Here is an 18,550-nt window from a genome sequence, read left to right on the forward strand (position 1 = left end):
CTCTATAGTGTATTCTCTATAGCGCCTTCAGAATTTCTACATTTGAGCTTTTGTTTTAGGCCTTTCAGATGCGTCCTTCAATTATATTCTTCGATGAAATAGATGGTCTTGCTCCTGTACGATCCAGTAGGCAAGATCAAATTCACAGGTACAACTTTGTTTGTTTTCTATGTTTGTCTTCAAATCTCCTGAATCTTTTCCCTGAATACATTACTTCTTGTACAGATACTCTTATGACAAGTCACTGTTTCCATTGTAGATTTGTAAGCTTTAAATTTGTGGTGTGCTTAAAGCACCTTTGTATTTAACCAATTGCCTAAAGTTAGTAACAGTTCTTCCTGGCAAATGATACATAAGCATCCAGGTATGCAGGCAAACTTTTGCGTGTGTACTGCAACATTGGTTTAGTACACACATACACACTCTGTGAGTTGTGTTAGAGCACAAATTTGAGGTTCAGCAACACTATCCTGTTTCTCATACCAGTTCTCAGAATTGGTTTATGTGTTACCTATGTGGTATCACGACAGGAATATAAGATCTGCTAATGTGGAACATTTTGACAGTGTTGCCAGGTCTTGAGGAAGTGGCATGATTTTGTTGTGTTTGAAATATTTGTCCCATGTAACTAATTGACTCTCACATAAGATACTTTATCTTTGATGAGTCAAAAATTCATTTGAAATTTCAGTGAGTGTTTATAAGTTGGGAACAGCTTTCTATTACAAAGTAAAGTTATGTTTCCTTTTAATTGGATCTCTTCAGTGGGTAGAAAATGATACAGGCTTGGACCCAAAGTTACTGCTGCACAAGCCGAAATGCCTTCCACTTGCAGATAAAATATGAGGGTTGCTTATTTCTCACAAACACTCAGTCCTCATCTGTATGCTGCCCTATAGACATGAAAAAGTTGAGTGTCCCCTGGCCCAAGAGTCAGTTTTCTAGAGCAACAGGGATTGCAGGTGGGGCTAAGGACCATGGTTTCTTCCTTCTGGTTGTGCCAGCAGAATCTTGCCCAAGCCACAGTGGATAAAATATATTTGTTTTGTTTTGTTTTTGAAAGTTCAATCGTGTCTACATTGCTTGCACTGATGGATGGCTTAGACAACAGAGGTGAGATTGTGGTGATTGGAGCTACCAATAGATTGGATTCTATAGATCCTGCTTTGCGAAGGCCCGGACGTTTCGATAGAGAGTTCCTTTTCACCTTGCCAGATAAAGATGTAAGACTCAATCTTTTTCATGCATATTTGGCTTTAACCTACCCAGAGTCTGTGGCAGGGGGTGGAAGTTGATTTCTACTGAAAATTGTTCTGGTAGGCTAACATGAGAGGAGTGGAGCATAGACAGCTGGTGTCACTTCACAAATCCCAAATGCATCCAGATGATATAGGTTCTGCTGTAGCAAATCTTATGATAGTAAAAATGAATCCAACAACATTTGGAGGGCCACAGGTTCGCTATCTCTGCTCCATCCACTATTTACACCATGCATGGTTTTATAAACCTCTGTCAGGTACTTCCCCTTAATAACTTTCTCAAACCTGAAAAGCTTGAACACTAACCTTTTTTTTCTGGAATTATATTTGGGAGCATGCAGTAAATAGTGGGATAACATCCCACTGCTTAGGACAGGCTGGTTGGGGTCAGAAGATGCAAAATGATTGCATCAGCCAGCTCTTCAGTCTGCCTCTAGTTCCCTCCTTGCTTTGTCTTGTGACTGAGCATTTCTAAATCCTCCTTACTCCTTCATAGTTGTTCATTTTTTCCTTGCCATCTCCAAATTCCTTATTACTTTTAATTTTGTTTTGTTTTTTTGCTTGTTTTCTGCGTTTTCCTTTTTAAACCAAATTTAAAAACTCCCCACCCCAGAACATTTGTAAATAGTGTAATATTGAAAATGTTGGTTACTGTAACTAGAAAGGAAGATACAGTATTGAAAGGGAAATATATGGGTAGTCTTTTGAAACTATATGTATCTGAAATATGTGTTTGTGTTTCTAGGCAAGGAGAGAGATCCTTAAGATTCACACCCGAGAATGGTCGCCTAAGCCATCGGAGATGTTCCTTGAAGAGTTAGCTGAAAAAAGTGTTGGTAAGATGATGATGATAAAACTTTTGACAGTTTGAAAACAGACTTCTGCCATCTCTGTAGAACCCTGTTAACAATATTTTTTATTTACATGCTTATTAGCCAAAACACTGGTTTGAGCATTTTTATTAAAAAAACAACCTTGAAATTTGCAATTTATGCCATTGTTCCCTCTATTTCTGATGAAGTATAACAGCGTTTTACTCCCCACTGCACAACATAGGTCTCAATAGAGTACAGTCACTCTTTAGGACACACACACACACACACACACACACACACACACACCCCGCCCGAACAAAATCAACCTGGAAACAGTCCAGTGAGGACTGAGCGTGCTTGGTGGCCATGGAATACGTTGTGTGCAGAATGCTGTTGAATACTATTTAATCAAAGAATACAACTGCTACATATAACAATGTCTGCCATGCAAAGTAACACATCCATTCTTTGGGGATTGCTTTTATATTGTAGCACACCTACTAGGCTAATGTTACAAATGCATGGTAGGCATCAGCTTTACATCAGCACTATATGAAACTTCTATAAGATATAGCTAATAATAATAATAATAAAAAGAAAAATAAATTTTTATTTATACCCTGCCCTCCCCGGCCAGGGCCGGGCTCAGGGCAGCTAACACTGAATATAAATTACAATAGAACGTAATAGGAAAAAAGGGAAAAAAAGTTAATTAAAATACGGCTTAAAATAGCCAACTTATGATCTGTGTTTCTTATATTGCATGGAATTGGCCTAAATAACCTAGTTTTGAGGCAGGAAGAATTATTTAATCTTTTGTATAAATCATTATTAGATCTTTGTGTGGCTTATAAGACTGTTTGCAGGCCCTATAATTTCATACAGATGTGCTTTTCCTTTTGTAGGGTACTGTGGAGCTGACATTAAGTCCATATGTGCTGAAGCAGCTTTGTGTGCCTTGCGCCGACGTTATCCTCAGATTTACACCAGCAGTGTCAAGTTGCAGTTGGATATCTCTTCTATTAACATAACAGCTAAGGATTTTGTGGTGGCTATGCAAAAGACTATACCTGCTTCTCAGAGGGCAGTGACCTCACCTGGCCAAGCACTCTCCAACATTTCCAAACCACTCCTTGAAAATACACTTCAAAGAATCCTGGAAGTCTTACAGAATGTCTTTCCACATGCAGAACTGGCACAGAAAGGGAAGTCAGGTATGTGCACATTTATTTACATTGATGGGGGGGCGGAAATGAGTTAATATTATATCTAATTAATCTGATGTGGTATACAGTACAGAACTGAAACTTGAAATTATCCTCTCCTTTAAGAATTACTCTATTTTCAAAGCCAAAAATAGAAAACTATTAAAACTTGTGAGGAATTCAGATTGTGAAGCTTCAGATTGATTATTTAGCAAATAAATTCACCCATACATAAATTTGTTTTCTGTGCCAAATACATTTTCTCTAATATGCTACCTTTCGAGAAAATGATCTCTTAGAAAGGGAACTGCAGTCTAGAAAGAGTAGTAAGTTCTCAAAACATAAGACTCCTGCTTATGTAAGCTATCCTAATAATATCCATATAAGCGCCAACTGATAACAAGGGAAGATTCATGATAACTGGCCCAAATGCGGAGACTGGAAGAAATATGCCCAGGTTAGAGGCCCAAAACTCCTACCCTGCAAGACATTTTCTGATTTGGGCCAGAAGAGCAAGAACAGCAGTTGTATACCTCAGAACACATAGAGGTGGCTTTGGAAGGTACAGAACAATTTCTGCCACTCCCCAGAAGACAAAATGTATTATCTCTTTCCAGATAGGGGCACAGCTGGGCCAACAACCAAAGCTGGTGGAAGCCACTCTGTGCCAGCAGGGCTATTGAACCTCAAGCAACAGTAAAGAATCCCGGAGTACCATCTGCGCCTTCAGAGGCAGTGTAACTGCATCAAGAGCAGGCAGTCTCCCATCCATCCAGTCTAGGGAACCGCCCTCAGTCTTCTCTGGATTGAGCTTCATTATGTCATGAATCATAGCATACTTTAGTTAAAACATTTCTTCATCAATAAAGGGTTCAATAGTACAGTGGTACCTCGGGTTAAGTTCTTAATTTGTTCCAGAGGTCCGTTCTTAACCTGAAACTGTTCTTAACCTGAAGCACCACTTTAGCTAATGGAGCCTCCCGCTGCTGCTGCGCTGCCGGAGCACGATTTCTGTTCTCATCCTGAAGCAAAGTTCTTAACCTGAAGCACTATTTCTGGGTTAGCGGAGTCTGTAACCTGAAGCGTATGTAACCTGAGGTACCACTGTATGAAAAAAATTGTTCATACAATATACAACTGCAAGATAAGACTAAACAATTTAGTGCAACAATATACAACAAAATAAAAATAGATAAAAACCCATAAACTTAAAAAGCACAGTAAACCAAAATTCCAACTGAAATATAATCCATAATTCCTGGGCAAATGGGAAGGTGCTGAAATAGTTGTTGTATTGGTGTTGTGCTTCCTCGTTGGGGAGGGCATTTCAGAATCTGGGCACTGCCAGCATTTCATAGAATCAGAGTTGTAATGCAGGATTATTATTATTATTATTATTATTATTATTATTATTATTATTATTATTTTGCACAACATGAGGCTCGAACCCTAGACCCTAAGATTGAGAGTCTAATTGTTTACTGACTGAGCTATCAGGGAGTATTTGCTCTTCATTCACACAGTTATTCTGTTTGTTTAATTTCACTTACTTAGCTTCTTGACATTATTAGTAAAGTTTCCTTAAGTATTTTACGTTACTGCATTTATGCAGAGTTGAATCACTTGGATTCAGTGCACATAAAATGTTATCAAGGACAGGAATGTTTAAATTAGTACCAGGCCTTAGAAATCAGACACAACATTCCAAAGGAAATAATGTAGAGTTTTGTTTTATTTTTAAGATTTTGCTGGTCAGGTATTTGACAGTGACTTGCTGTATAGTGATGAAGAGGAACTACCAGTTTCTGAAACTGGACCTTCTCAGAAAATATATGATAAACGAAAAGAAATGTTCCTGATTTTTAGCAGGTAAGTGATAAAAGGTTGCAGTTGTTGGTTGGTTGATCTTTAAAGGAAGCTTCATTATTTTCATATTGAGGTGGTTGATGTCTTATGCTTGCTCCCTCATTCTCCCTGATGAGCATTACTGAAGCTTGAAAGGTGGGCCGTCATTCAGTAATGACCTCCCTTCAGTGCCTACCTTAAAGTGGAGTGGCAGGTTGGGCTCTTTCTCCTTGTCTCCCCTTCTGCCTGCCACTGGTGGGGGGGGGGGCTTGGCAGGTGCCAAGGGGAATGTTGAATGCCCTCATGAAAGTTCTGGAGAAAATGGAAGTTTCTTCTTATGAATTTCTGTTACACATGTCATTCCATGTGCCATTTCTGGGATCAGCTCTGGTGATTCTGTTTTGCCATAGCTTTGCAGCTTCTGCCAATGGCATACGTGTGGGGGAGATAGCTCCCTAAATCCCTGCCTATTTCCTCCCATGCTGTATATCACTTGATTTATTTTACTTGTGCTAATTTATATTAAGCTGTGGCTTAGTGTGTTTTTGTATTGTAGTTGGGGGTTGTTGGTTCAGGGGATTTAGAGCAGCTCCTCCCCCTCCCCCCCCCAAAAAAATCTAGAGAAATAAAAATGTGTTGGCTCTGCTTGTGGGTTCCAATAGGCTGTGTCCTCCTGAGGAAGTGAGGTGCCTTCCAGGAAACCCAAAGGAAGAAAATCTCATGATAGGAAAATTCAATTTTCTCACTTCTTATAGAAATGCTTATCACCAGCCAACCTCTTGCCGACCAAGACTTTTAATAGCAGGAGAACCAGGATTTGGACAAGCCTCTCATTTGGCTCCGGCAGTGATACATGCTTTGGAAAAGTTCACTGTGTATACACTAGACCTTTCCATTCTCTTTGGAATCAGTGCCAAAACGCCTGAAGAAACATGTGCGCAGGTATTTCAGCTTTGTAGTATTGCTACTTAAGTGAGTCTAACAGAACAGGATTTTTCAGCAAATGCTGAAAACATTTACACTTTCTGGTGGAAGACAATTCTAGAGAACTGGAATGCCAGATCATCTTCCTCATGTGGGTGGGAGGCTTCTTTGCCCCAGAGGGTTTTTATTTTTATTTTTTGGAAGTTTGGCCAAGGTTTGAGAATTATAATTATGGTTAACAATATGAATGCTGCTTTTCTTCAGTCATGCTTCGTTGGGGTTTTTTTTTTAGCTCATTCATATCATGCTTCTATCATGATGGAATTCAAGGCAGTATTTCCATCCCAGCAGACCCAGCCATTTTTGGGACTTAGTGCAGGTAGGCAGGCAGTAACTACACAAACTAAAAGTACCTTTTTGATTTTGGGAATCTGAGAAAATCTGGTGGGGGCTGGTCCCAAAATTAACAAATTTGGGGAATGGGAGCGGTTAATGGTTTTGATTTTGGTGTCTTTCAGGCAAAAAAGTCATGATTAAAGGACAAATGTGCTAATGACCTGTCAGCTGATCATTCTTCTTGTGTTTTACTAGTTAATATGTGAAGCCAAGCGAACAGCTCCAAGTATAATATACATTCCAAATATTCATTTGTGGTGGGAGACAATTGGGCAAACGCTGCAAGCTACATTTATTGCGCTGCTACAGAACATTCCATCTTTTGCTCCAATTTTGCTCCTTGCAACATCAGATGTACATCATGCATCTTTGCCAGATGAGGTACTTTATGTCATTGAATTCATAGGGTATCTCTTTGATCCAGAGTTTTCTTTTTCTGACTTAAGCATTTGATTTCTTTTATAATTAATAAATAAAGATGAATGAGTATTTAATGTTTGCCAAATATTTCTAAACATGAAAGCAATTAGGGAATACTTAGGCTATCAAGAAAATTGCAGTGCTCCATTACTGCTTATAGAGCAGAAGCATTCCAACACAACTAGTAAATTTCCAGGTAAAATAAATCAAAATTAGATTTATTTATATCTGCCAAGTTTTGAGCTAAAGTTTTTTTGTTCAGATCCTCAGTATTCAGTATTAGTAGTTTAATAGCCCTGGAACTCAGATCTTTTCTGTCACTTTCGACACTCTTATTTCCTTCTCACAAGAACTTGTACATTTCAATATTATTCATTTATTTAAGGTACAAGAATTGTTTGACAAAGCTTATGGAGAAGTTTTTGATGTCTGCTTGCCTAGTGCTGACGAGAGAAGAAAGTTTTTTGAAAATTTACTTCTTCACCAAGCAGCTAAACAACCTGCATCAAAAAAGAAAGCAGGTTAGTATGTGCAGCAGATAAAACTAGAAAGCCCTGTAAAGGTGATGGGATGTTGAAAATAACTGCAGCCAGAATATCTGCGCTTTAACTCATCAAAATGTTTTATTTCGCCCTGTCCCCCCACAGTTTTGCAGGCTCTAGAAGTGCTACCAGTAGCAGCAGCACCTGAACCACGACAGCTAACAGAAGAGGAGGTCAAACAACTTGAGGGGCAAGAAGAAGATACTTTACGTGAACTCAGAATTTTCTTAAGAAACGTTACTCACAGGCTTGCTGTTGACAAACGTTTCAGAGCTTTTACAAAACCAGTTGACTTACATGAGGTAATGCTTAGGATTTTATCTCTGCTCATCAAATAAATAAACAATGACGTGGCCCAAAGTAATTATCTGTGTATGTTCCTGCCACTTCAGTTGGAACATGTATGTTTTTCGTTGCAATAATTAACATGTTCTGTGATGTAGTAAGGTAGTTATCATTTTGTCTAATGTGGATCTAACAGGCTGTACAAGTGCAATCAAAAACTGACACAAAATGGCATCCTAAATGCCATCCAAAGCTGATACTGCCTTTTCTAGGAATTACCGTATTTTTCGCTCTATAACACGCCCCAGACCATAACACGCACATAGTTTTTAGAGGAGGAAAACAAGAAAAAAAATATTCTAAATGAAATCAGTGGATGTATGATTTTTGTGGTTCATGCTGTGGCCACAGACCGGTCATCTGACAGTGGGTTTGGAGTAGCCCAATGCAAAAATCCTGAGGATCCATGTGGATCCATGCTTTGTAACCACGTTTTTGCACCACTGTGACCCTAGGCAACAGTGGGTGCGTGATTTTTTTGGTGCAAGATGTAGCCATGGACATGCTATGTGATCTGATGGTGAATTTGGGGTGACCCAATGCAAAAATCCTGAGGATCCATGTGGATCTGTGCTTTGTAACCACGTTTTTGCACCACTGTGACCCTAGGCAACAGTGGGTGCGTGATTTTTTTGGTGCAAGATGTAGCCATGAACATGCTATGTGATCTGATGGTGAATTTGGGGTGACCCAATGCAAAAATCCTGAGGATCCATGTGGATCCGTGCTTTGTAACCACGTTTTTGCACCACTGTGACCCTAGGCAACAGTGGGTGCGTGATTTTTTTGGTGCAAGATGTAGCCATGGACATGTAATGTGATCTGATGGTGAATTTGGGGTGACCCAATGCAAAAATCCTGAGGATCCATGTGGATCCGTGCTTTGTCACCACGTTTTAAATGGGGAGGGAAGGAAAAACAGAAGGGACAAGAAGCACAAGAGGGGTGTGCGGAGAAGCAGCTGGCTAAGAATGCAGGGAAGGAGTTTAACGGGGTGGGGGGGAGGAAAGGAAGGCAAAAGTCCCCCCCCCCAAGCCAGCCCCCTCTCTCTCTCTCCCACCTGCATGTGTTTCGGCTGCCTGCGAGTCCCTAGAGCATGGAGAGGAGGAGGTGGTGGGCTGGAGCCTGCACGCAGTGTGACTAGGAAAGAATTAGAAGGAAGGACTCGATCCTTTCCTTAACCCTCTGCTTGCCAGGAGGGCAGGGGATTCCTTGCTCTTTGTTGAGTTTGAGCAAACGCAGCAACAGAAGCGGGTGGGCAGTAAGACCCTGAGGCAGAATGCAGGAAAGAAGCAGCTTCTGCCTTCCCTCCGCCCAACCGCGCGATCTGATTTTAGCCTGATTTTTGCCTATTTTTGCCCCTGCGCTCCGACGAGTCAGCTCCAGGGACCACACATTCGCTCAATAACACGCACAGACATTTCCCCTTACTTTTTAGGAGAAAAAATCTGCGTGTTATAGAGCGAAATTTACGGTAAATAAAATTGCAATGGAAGGCAAAGCCTGTTTGAAAAACTTCAAATTTAGAAATCTCTTATGTTAAGTGACAGTAAGGTGCCATAAATAACTTACAAATGCTGTCCAAGCTCTTATTTACATGCATTGTGAATTTCCTTTGTACCATTCCTTCATTGTCCTATCTAGCTCCTTCATTTACCCTCCTCTCTGTCGCTGGCCCCTGAGGACTTGGTTTAACACTTCCAGTGTAAAAATAACATTTAGCCCATGGTTCACTCCTATTGCGTTTAAAGTGCCTCTTGACTTCTAAAGTGTATGTGTGAGTGAAAAGGAGTTGTTTGTATGCACAGCTTATAATACTGGGTGGGTGGGTGTGTCCAAAATATAAAGAGTATTTTCAATGCTCAAAAGGGAAAGGAGCACAGGGAAAGCATTTTCCTTGAGTGGCATGTAGGAGGCACCCAAGTTCCTATAGTGGCAATAACAGGAACTAAACCTCATCTGATCTTATTGAGAGAATTTTAACATGTCATAGGGAGTCTGACAATTTTAACATGTCACAGGCAGTCCAGTTGATTGACAAATTATTTGCTGCTGCTTCCTGCCAGTATCCTGATAACTTAAGTTACAGTTTTAAAGCAAATTTAGTAACATTAAGAACAACATAATGAGATGTCAAACATTTTTAAAAACATCAAGATTTCTGTTTTCTAGCTTAAGTGAGACTTTTCTAAGTTTTTTATGTTACATTTGTAGGTACCAGACTATGTTACTGTTATCAAACAACCAATGGATCTTTCAACAGTTATTTCAAAAATTGACCTTCACCAATATCTCTCTGCCAAAGACTATCTAAAAGATATTGATTTGATCTGTAGCAATGCATTAGAGTATAATCCAGACAGAGACCCTGGAGGTGAGTACAAAAATACTACTGTATTTTTTACAGGAAAAAAATGTTATAAACTTACTGTGATATCTAAATCAGAAATGTTACATGACAGTTAATGTTTTAGAAGCTGTAATTTCTTTTTACAGAACTCTTTCGTTGTAACATACTTTTATTTTGATAAATCACAGTAGTTCAGCAAGGAGTATAAATGTTACAGTATAATGGAAATTACTGATGAAGCTGCTACAAAGTATTTTTCTTGTGTGTGCATTGTTAGATCGCCTTATCAGACACAGAGCCTGTTCTCTCAGAGATACAGCATATGCAATAATTAAGGACGAAATGGATGAAGACTTTGAACAACTTTGTGAAGAAATTCAAGAATCTCGCAAAAAAAGAGGTGTGTTATAATATTTACTCAAAAAGCAACTACATTATAGTTTATCTAAGAAGAATATGCCAAATTTCCATTTCCTGCTACAGCCCCTTAGACTGTTTCAAATTCCCCTTTCCAGGATCCCATATTCTTTAGGAGCCAGTGCTGTGTGTGCAATGTGCACACAAAGGGCTGGGGGAGATCTAAAAAGTCTAAATGCAGCCCTTTGGATTCCACATTCTCCCTCTCCCCTGTGATGGCTTGTGTATGCTCTTCACAATAAGCACCTCTGCTCACTCAGAGATATTTACAGTTCTTTATTTTACATATGTACAGGCAGCACATTACAATCATGCTGTCTGAATCTTCCGGTTCAGATTCTGGGAGTGGCCTTCGCTGGCTTCTCCTCCAACAGAAAAGGCGGGGAAGTTTAATGGGATGCCTCTCCCCCTCCTCTTTAACTCTCTCCTCTCCTTGGCAGATGGAACAGGCACCGCCTCACCATCGGTGCCGGAACTTCCTGTGCGGTGCTGGGGCTCTGCTTCAGCATCGGAGAGCCTTTGCGCCTCCTGGCTCTCCCCCCCCCTCCCCATCCGTCACTTCCTGTCCACCTCCCTCCGACTGTTCCTGCTCCTCCCCGGCATTCTCTGGAAGTCCCATGACAGCCCCTCATCTTCGAACATAAAATATCATTATAGTTCAGCAACGTTTAATAAAAGATGCCTACAAAAAATTATTTCTTTTTAAAGGTTGCAGCTCCTCAAAATATGCTCCTTCTTACTATTATGTAATGCCAAAGCAGAATACCTCCTTGGAATACAAGAAACTAGATTCTGAATTTGGCGAGAAACTGAAAATCCAACCAGTGCCTCTGGATTCTAGCTCTCCTTGCCCTTCTAATGGTTAGTGTTACTTACATTATTTCTTACTTAATGAACAATTTGTGAACTGATTTCAACTTGTCAGTCTTGTCTTTAAACGAGAGATAGTGGGGTGTATCCAGTGTGAATCAGAGTAGACCCATTGGGATTAATAGACATGACTTAGATCCATAAATTTTAGTGGATTTACTCTGAGTAAAATTTAACTGGATAGTAGCCCAATGCAAGGACAACACATATAATCTGGAATTTTAATTGTGTAAAGCAATGCTGATCTCAGAATATCTTTACTTTATGCCACTGTATCAAGTGCCATCTCCTATTATTATTATTCCACCCATCTGACTGGGTTGCTCCAGCCACTCTGAGCAGCTCTCAACAAAGTATTAAATGCACAATAAAACAAAAACCATTAAAAACTTCCCTGAACAAGGCTGCTTTCAGATGTCTTCTAAAAGTCAAATAATTGTTTATCTGTCTGACATCTGACGGGAGGGCATTCCACAGGGCGGATGTCACTGCTGAGAAGGCCCTCTGCCTGGTTCCCTGTAGCTTCATGTCTTACAATGAGGGAACTGCCAGAAGGCTCTTGAAGCTGGACCTCAGTGTCCAGGCTGGTCCGTGGAGATGCTCCTTCAGATATACAAGGCCGAGGCTGTTTGTGGCTTTAGAGGTCAACACCAACACTTTGAATTGTGCTCAGAAACATACTGGGAGCCAGATCCTTTAGGACTGGTGTTATGTAGTCTCAGCATCTGCTGCCATTCATGAGTCTAGCTGCTGCATTCTAGATTATTAAGTTTCCAAGTTATCTTCAATGGTATCCCCATGTAGAACATATTGCAGTAGTCCAAGCAGAAGATAACCAGAGCATGTACCACTATGGCGAGACACTGCGCAGGCAGGTCTCAGCCAGCATACCAGATAGAGCTGGTAGACAGCCACCCTGGACACAGAATTAATCTGTGCCTCCATGGACAGCTGTGAGCCCCAAATGACTCCCAGGCTGCGCAACTGGTCCTTAAGGGGCGCAGTTACCCCATTCAGGACACAGGGTATCCCCCATACTTGTCCACCTCCTGTCCCTCTCTCCCACTTCTCAACGGGAAGACTTTGGTCCTTATAAACAGCATTGTTGTGTTTATTTAGGAAACATGAAACTATTTTTAATATCTTGAATCTGTTTTTAAATTTTGATTTATACCTTTGCTGTAGCCTTATCAAAGAGAAAACTCAGAAGAAAGAGCCGATGGTGCCAGGGTAACCTAGCAAAGCGGAAGAAGACTTCTCATTTCAATAAAGAGAACAAAGCTCCGGGAGAAGAGCAAGATGAAGTAGAGAGTGAAGGAGAAGAATGCATTGGAAATAATGACTCTAGCATGGAACAAACTGAAGTGGAAGAATCTGAAGCTGTGCTTCCAGACCAGCACACAAATAGCTCTGAAAACAAATCTGATGCAGAGAATGGGAGTGACCAATCTGCCAGTAATGGTGCTAAGTGTAGGTCTGAGGAGAACAAGGATACTAACTGTTCAGAGCAAAACAGAGGATGTAATGGAGATCTAACAGAGAATTCTTTAAATAAGGATATTAATGGTAAGTGGAGATTCATCTGTTGGCATTATCTGAATACATAATTTCCTTTAGTTACTTAATTATTCTCCCATCCCCACATACATGCAATTCTGTGAGATGACCACACCAACAACTCTGGAAATATTTTCAAAACAGTTACGCAAGGTGAAAACTTCAGTGAAATTTTTGATCATGCCCGGCTAATTGGAGCAGACATTTCAAATGTATCAAATTTGACTTTTGTTCAAAACCTTATGTTTGAATTCTTGTGTTTTTTAGTTACCTTTCTTGCGACTTTGCAGATACAGACTCCCTAGCCTTAGATTTGCATGACACATTTTCTCATTTAGCTGAGAGTAAATCCTATTGTACTCAGCGGGAATTGCATTCAAGTAAATGGGCACAGGGTTGACCCTGTTATAGAACTAATGGGTTTCATAAATACCTGGCAAAATCTTAGCTATTGTGACCTAATAGACAACTTAGAGCAAGGCCAACATATTATATAGATAAATCAAATTACAAAATGAAACAGTTGTATTTAAAAAATCTTCTGGTTTGAATCTGTTTCTGCTACTCCGTGGAAATGATATTCTTTAGGGAGAAAGAACTTGGGCTTGGTTTTGAGTGTCTCGAAAGCCGAACATTTCAGTTTTTGAACGCCAAAAACCTGGAAGTAATTGCTTCCGTTGTCGAACAGCTTCTGCTGCATGTTTTTCATTTTTCTTCAATTATTTGGTTGTTCTTATTCTAGCTTCATTTTTGTTATTCTAGATGTATGTATGCTTCGCATGACTCGTGCAAGGCGTTCTCAAGTGGAACAGCAACATCTCATTAGTGTTGAGAAAGCTATGGAAATTCTTTCAGAGCAGACACCACCACTCATTGTTGACCATGGAAAACTTAATGTATGTACACATTCTCTTCCTACTGAATACTGAATAAGAGATTAAATGCATCTAAAAATTAGGTTAATGTGTGGCTTCAGATGTCATGGGTGCATGCTTTGGGGCAGGTGATATGGCAAAAACTGGCAGAATTCCTTTCTATGAGTTGAGCAATTAACTTATTTTAAATTATCTTCAAGTAGTATTTTGTTGTTAATGAGCTCCAATTCCCACCTGGAAAATAATTTCTGTAACTCATTTGTTAAGACATTGTTGTTAGTCTAGTGAACTGAAATTCATGCATGCTTAGTATTTCTTGGATCCAAATTGGAATTTAAATTTTAAAGAGCTTGTAGCCGTGTGGATGGGAATATAGAAATGCAGATACATCATGCTTATACGCACCAGCCACTTAGACTTCTGCATTCTACCTCATGTCTCAATGTGTTCTTTACAACACTGTACAATCAGTGGCTAAGAGAATAAAAAAAAAGGATTGTTGTTGTTTTAAACTCATCTTTTCCAGGAATTGCTGAAAACTGTTACTGAGAAAAGTAGGAACTACACTATACTTCAGCTGGAAAAACTTTATGCCTTGCTCAGCCAATGTATTTATCGACATCGCAAGGACTATGACAAAACCAATTTGTTGCAGGTATGATATGTTACGGGTGTTTTCTTGTGATCCAATTGCATTGCTTAAAGATACCAAGACACTTCAATTTGTTGTGTTTTACATTAAGTTTGCTACTGTTCTATTAGTCTGTTTTAATGTCCTTTTTGTATGCAGACTGAGATTAAGTCAAACTTCACAAATATACTGAAGCATTTGACTCCATGCTGCAATTTTCAATTGAGGTCATAGTCATTCATGCCAGTTTTTTCTTAAGATGTTTGTGTTACTTACAATCTATGTATGTCAAGAGGGGCACGGGTGGCACTGTGGGTTAAACCACAGAGCCTAGGGCTTGCCGATCAGAAGGTCGGCGGTTCGAATCCCTGCGACGGGGTGAGCTCCTGTTGCTCAGTCCCTGCTCCTGCCAACCTAGCAGTTCGAAAGCATGTCAAAGTGCAAGTAGATAAATAGGTACCGCTCTGGCCGGAAGGTAAACTGTGTTTCCGTGCTCTGCTCTGGTTTGCCAGAAGCAGCTTAGTCATGCTGGCAACATGACCCGGCTCCCTCGGCCAGTAAAGCGAGATGAGCGCCGCAACCCCAGAATCGGTCACGACTGGACCTAATGGTCAGGGGTCCCTTTACCTTTATGTATGTCAAACTGTTGGCTTCTATAGTACCTTTCAGAGTAGCATATATTGTGTCCTTATATGATGGGTTATTCCATGGCAGTTGGGTTTTCCCTGTGGATGCTTTTCCATTACCACAGATTCTCCTCAGTTTTAAAGCATCACTGGGAACTGGAGATACGACTGCTTTTTAAGTAAGCATTTTGGATTTCATATGCACAGAAACACCATTCTGCCCCTGTTAAATATCTTCTAGACAATATGGGCCAAAGATTTTGAAAGCGGGGGTGTAAAATTGGCATTGGCATTCATCTGTGTCTTGTGACAGTGGAGGAGTGTGCCTTTGGGGGTGAGGTCAAGCTGTTGGAAGGTTGAAGCACCTGCTGTGGCTGTAGAGACCAATGTGAGAGAGACATCTTTTGTCCAGGTGAAGGCGTCCAGTTGTGCTGCTACAGATGCACCATGGCGTTTCTTCTGTTGGTGAAATGTGTTAGGCCTTAATGTATTATAAAAGAGCAATTAGTTCAAACATAATGTAAAGCACAACATAACTACTAAAGTCCAGTGATGTAGCCTGCTTTGCTCCTGCCTGCTAGCTTGTGTGATAAATGAAACAGGGTTCCTGGTATTTGTTGCTCCTAGCATGTGTGGGGAAAGTGACTCAAATCTGTGCATTCACAGTAAGCTATTAACAATGTTTTATTTTGATATGTGAATGAAGCCTAAAATACCTAAAATAAGAACTCTCACAACTATTATTGTTCCTCACCTTAAATTGAAATACAATAGATGAGACTGCTCTTTCCACTGAAAGCTTACAATGTAAATCTGCAAACATCACTTCGGGAGAATATAATTAGGTTACAAATTCATTTTGTAGAAAAGTACCTAATCAAATGCTGTTCGGTTTTGTCACTGATGCTATTATTCATTTTCAGGAAATGACAAGAGAAATTGCAGCCTTTACTTAAATCTGCTAATGAAATCTCCCAGTTTGAAATGTTATCCCCTATTAATTTGGGATCAAATACCTGCATATAACAAGCCTAAATGTTCTTGATTCAACTCAATATGGATGTAAAAGCCAAAGACATTGAACAGGCTGGATGAAAGAACTAAAGAATGCAAGTGATCTGTCCACCCTAACAGTCTTCATACAGTATGCTTGGGGGTTTTTTCTTCTCTTTAAAAGTAAGTTTGTAACTTTGTGGTGCTAATGTGTGTTCTTTAAAGAAAGAAGTTTGTTGGAAGTTTTCATTAAAGTTTTGAAAATATCTACACACATTACACCACTTTTCTCTGTAAAATGAATACATGCTAATTTATGTCAAAATGTTTTTCAATTAAATCATGTATATATGTTGAACCTCTATTAAAAAAATATATATAGTTGGTGTTCTAAAATCTCACATGGGTTTTAAACGAGTGATGGGACATTCTAGTATTCTTATTTCCTCAAGTTTTTAACACAATCTATATTTCTATCACTGCACTAATTCTCGTGTTAATACAATCTGTAATCTCCTTGTTGTATAATATATGAATATGTTAAATCTTAATGGACAAAATAAATTTCTGTACTCTTTAAAAGTTGGCTGGCATACCTTTTTAAAGTTACTATTGCAGCTTAAGACCTGGATTAATCCTTTCTTTGTTTTCTCCTGTTTGTAGTTTCTCTTTTTTCATAAATCCCAGCTCTTATCAGCTTCCCCTCTTCCCTCGCCCACCTTGCTTTTACTGTTGTGAATGGTCTTAGTCAGGATTGATTAAGTCTTTTTCTTCTGGGAAAGACCTCAAGTCCCATGTACTTTAAAGCTCCTTCTAGGCAAGCTAGTTGCCTCAGTGACAGGCAGCACCCTGTCAGTTGCTCTTCTCTCCATGGCTATGTTACAACAGAAGTGTCTTTGAATTTGGGTGGGGGACATAGTCCCAAATCATCCCAACAACATCTGCTTGGCAGACTAGATAGACAATTCTCTCCAGAGCACCTGTTTGAGGGAGCTTTGGGTTTTGGCAGGGACAGCTCAAGCAGCAGTAATAGCCACAAAATTGTTCAACCCCTGCTAGACAGATGCTTGTCATCTCCCCTCCCCCCAGCTTTCCCCATGAATCCGGTGGAAGCTGGAGTTGCTGTTTTTGAATGAAGAAGACTTTGAGCGGGGGGTGGCATGAAATTTCAACTCATCCCACTTGCGTATGTGTCCTTGCCAGATTAGTTTATGGTAACACATTAGCCAAAGGAAGAAATGGCAGTTTTGGGCCACTCATATATAATACGCTCTCTGTATATGCTGTACTTGTGCTGTGTCTGAGCACCACATGAAAAATCAGTCCTAGTTTGAGAAAATGCGTAGAAAGCATAGGAAGACAGGCGTATCTTAAGGCATTGTTTCCTGTCTTACAAGTTCAGATCTTACACTTCCTTGAAAAAGAAATCAGATGTAGGCCTAACAGTTAAGCTTTAAACTTTAGATGTGATGCCTATGAGCTGATGGAAAACAATCCTATCAGTGGAATGGGGAGAGGTGATTTTTAGCAACCCATTCTGTGGGGGCCCTATACCTTCTTGAGATTGGGGGGACTCTCCACAGATTTAGAAGGGGTGTGGTGTGGGGCACAGCAGGGAGGGATCTCCAATTATTGCCTCCCCTGTTCTGCAGCCAAATTCCTTGGTGTCAGCTGATAATTGCTAATGGATACTACTCTTAGTATTTCTGCCTGGGTTTTTATTTACATAGGGAATGCAATAGAAAAAAGCAGCTGGAGAAAGGCTACACTGGGGACTTTTTAGTAGAGAAAAAAGGAGCCATGAAAGGTATATAACATGCATGGTGTGGGGAAAGCCAGTAGTGTTTTCCTCTTGAGTAACAATACTAGAACCTGGAACAAAAGGAAATTGCTTCACACAATGTGCAGTTAAACCATTGGATAGCGGGAGAACACCGGCAAGGAACTGAACTAATTAACCTTAGATCCGACCCAGCATGGCTGTTATGTCCACCCTTTCGCAACCCGACCTGATTTTTGCGGCGGTTGACAACAGAGTCCTCCATTGCAAGGGGCTGGACTAAAGGACTCAAGTTATCCCTTCCAACTGCAATTCTATGGAATATAGAAAAAGCAGGGCGCTCATCGCCAGCCAGCGGGAGCAGAGCGCTCTCCTACCACCAGTTTGTTGTTTTTTAACCACCCTAGACAGCAGCTCCGGAATTCCCAGAAAAGCCTGAACCGCTGCACTCCTCCTTTTCAGAAACTTAAAAGGCAGATCCTCGTGCATGTGCGTAAGAGGGTGGCGCAAATAACGCAGGTGCGTTAAGTAAAAAATAAAATGTCATGCGCTGTTCCGCTTTTCACCCTCCCCTGCCATTGGGGCGCGATTCCCTATGGCCAGCGCCAAGTCTCTCCGGGGCCAATCAGAGGGTTGCTTTCTGTTAGGTCCGCTGCTTGCAACTTGGGGCTGTGACCCCACCCACTCCCTCGTTTCCCAC

General features: G+C 40.4%; 1 protein-coding gene across 2 annotated transcripts in view; it reads left to right on the top strand.

Moving 5' to 3' along the window:
• The window catches only part of ATAD2 (ATPase family AAA domain containing 2), a 33,483-nt gene extending 16,831 nt beyond the window's left edge, over window positions 1-16,652 (top strand). For both annotated transcript variants that reach the window (XM_083748989.1, XM_083748988.1), the window contains exons 13-28: window positions 60-148; window positions 1,064-1,223; window positions 2,005-2,095; window positions 2,980-3,288; window positions 5,022-5,148; window positions 5,880-6,066; window positions 6,640-6,825; window positions 7,250-7,385; window positions 7,512-7,708; window positions 9,966-10,125; window positions 10,379-10,501; window positions 11,227-11,379; window positions 12,574-12,954; window positions 13,708-13,841; window positions 14,347-14,475; window positions 16,001-16,652. In XM_083748989.1, coding sequence (XP_083605115.1) covers window positions 60-148; window positions 1,064-1,223; window positions 2,005-2,095; window positions 2,980-3,288; window positions 5,022-5,148; window positions 5,880-6,066; window positions 6,640-6,825; window positions 7,250-7,385; window positions 7,512-7,708; window positions 9,966-10,125; window positions 10,379-10,501; window positions 11,227-11,379; window positions 12,574-12,954; window positions 13,708-13,841; window positions 14,347-14,475; window positions 16,001-16,033 — 2,595 coding nt within the window. In that variant the 3' untranslated portion in view covers window positions 16,034-16,652. The remainder of the gene's footprint in view (window positions 1-59; window positions 149-1,063; window positions 1,224-2,004; window positions 2,096-2,979; window positions 3,289-5,021; window positions 5,149-5,879; window positions 6,067-6,639; window positions 6,826-7,249; window positions 7,386-7,511; window positions 7,709-9,965; window positions 10,126-10,378; window positions 10,502-11,226; window positions 11,380-12,573; window positions 12,955-13,707; window positions 13,842-14,346; window positions 14,476-16,000) is intronic.
• Window positions 16,653-18,550: the final 1,898 nt, after the last annotated feature.

The sequence above is a fragment of the Podarcis gaigeae genome (assembly GCF_964106915.1).
Source record: "Podarcis gaigeae genome assembly, chromosome: 7".
Lineage (NCBI taxonomy): Eukaryota > Metazoa > Chordata > Lepidosauria > Squamata > Lacertidae > Podarcis > Podarcis gaigeae.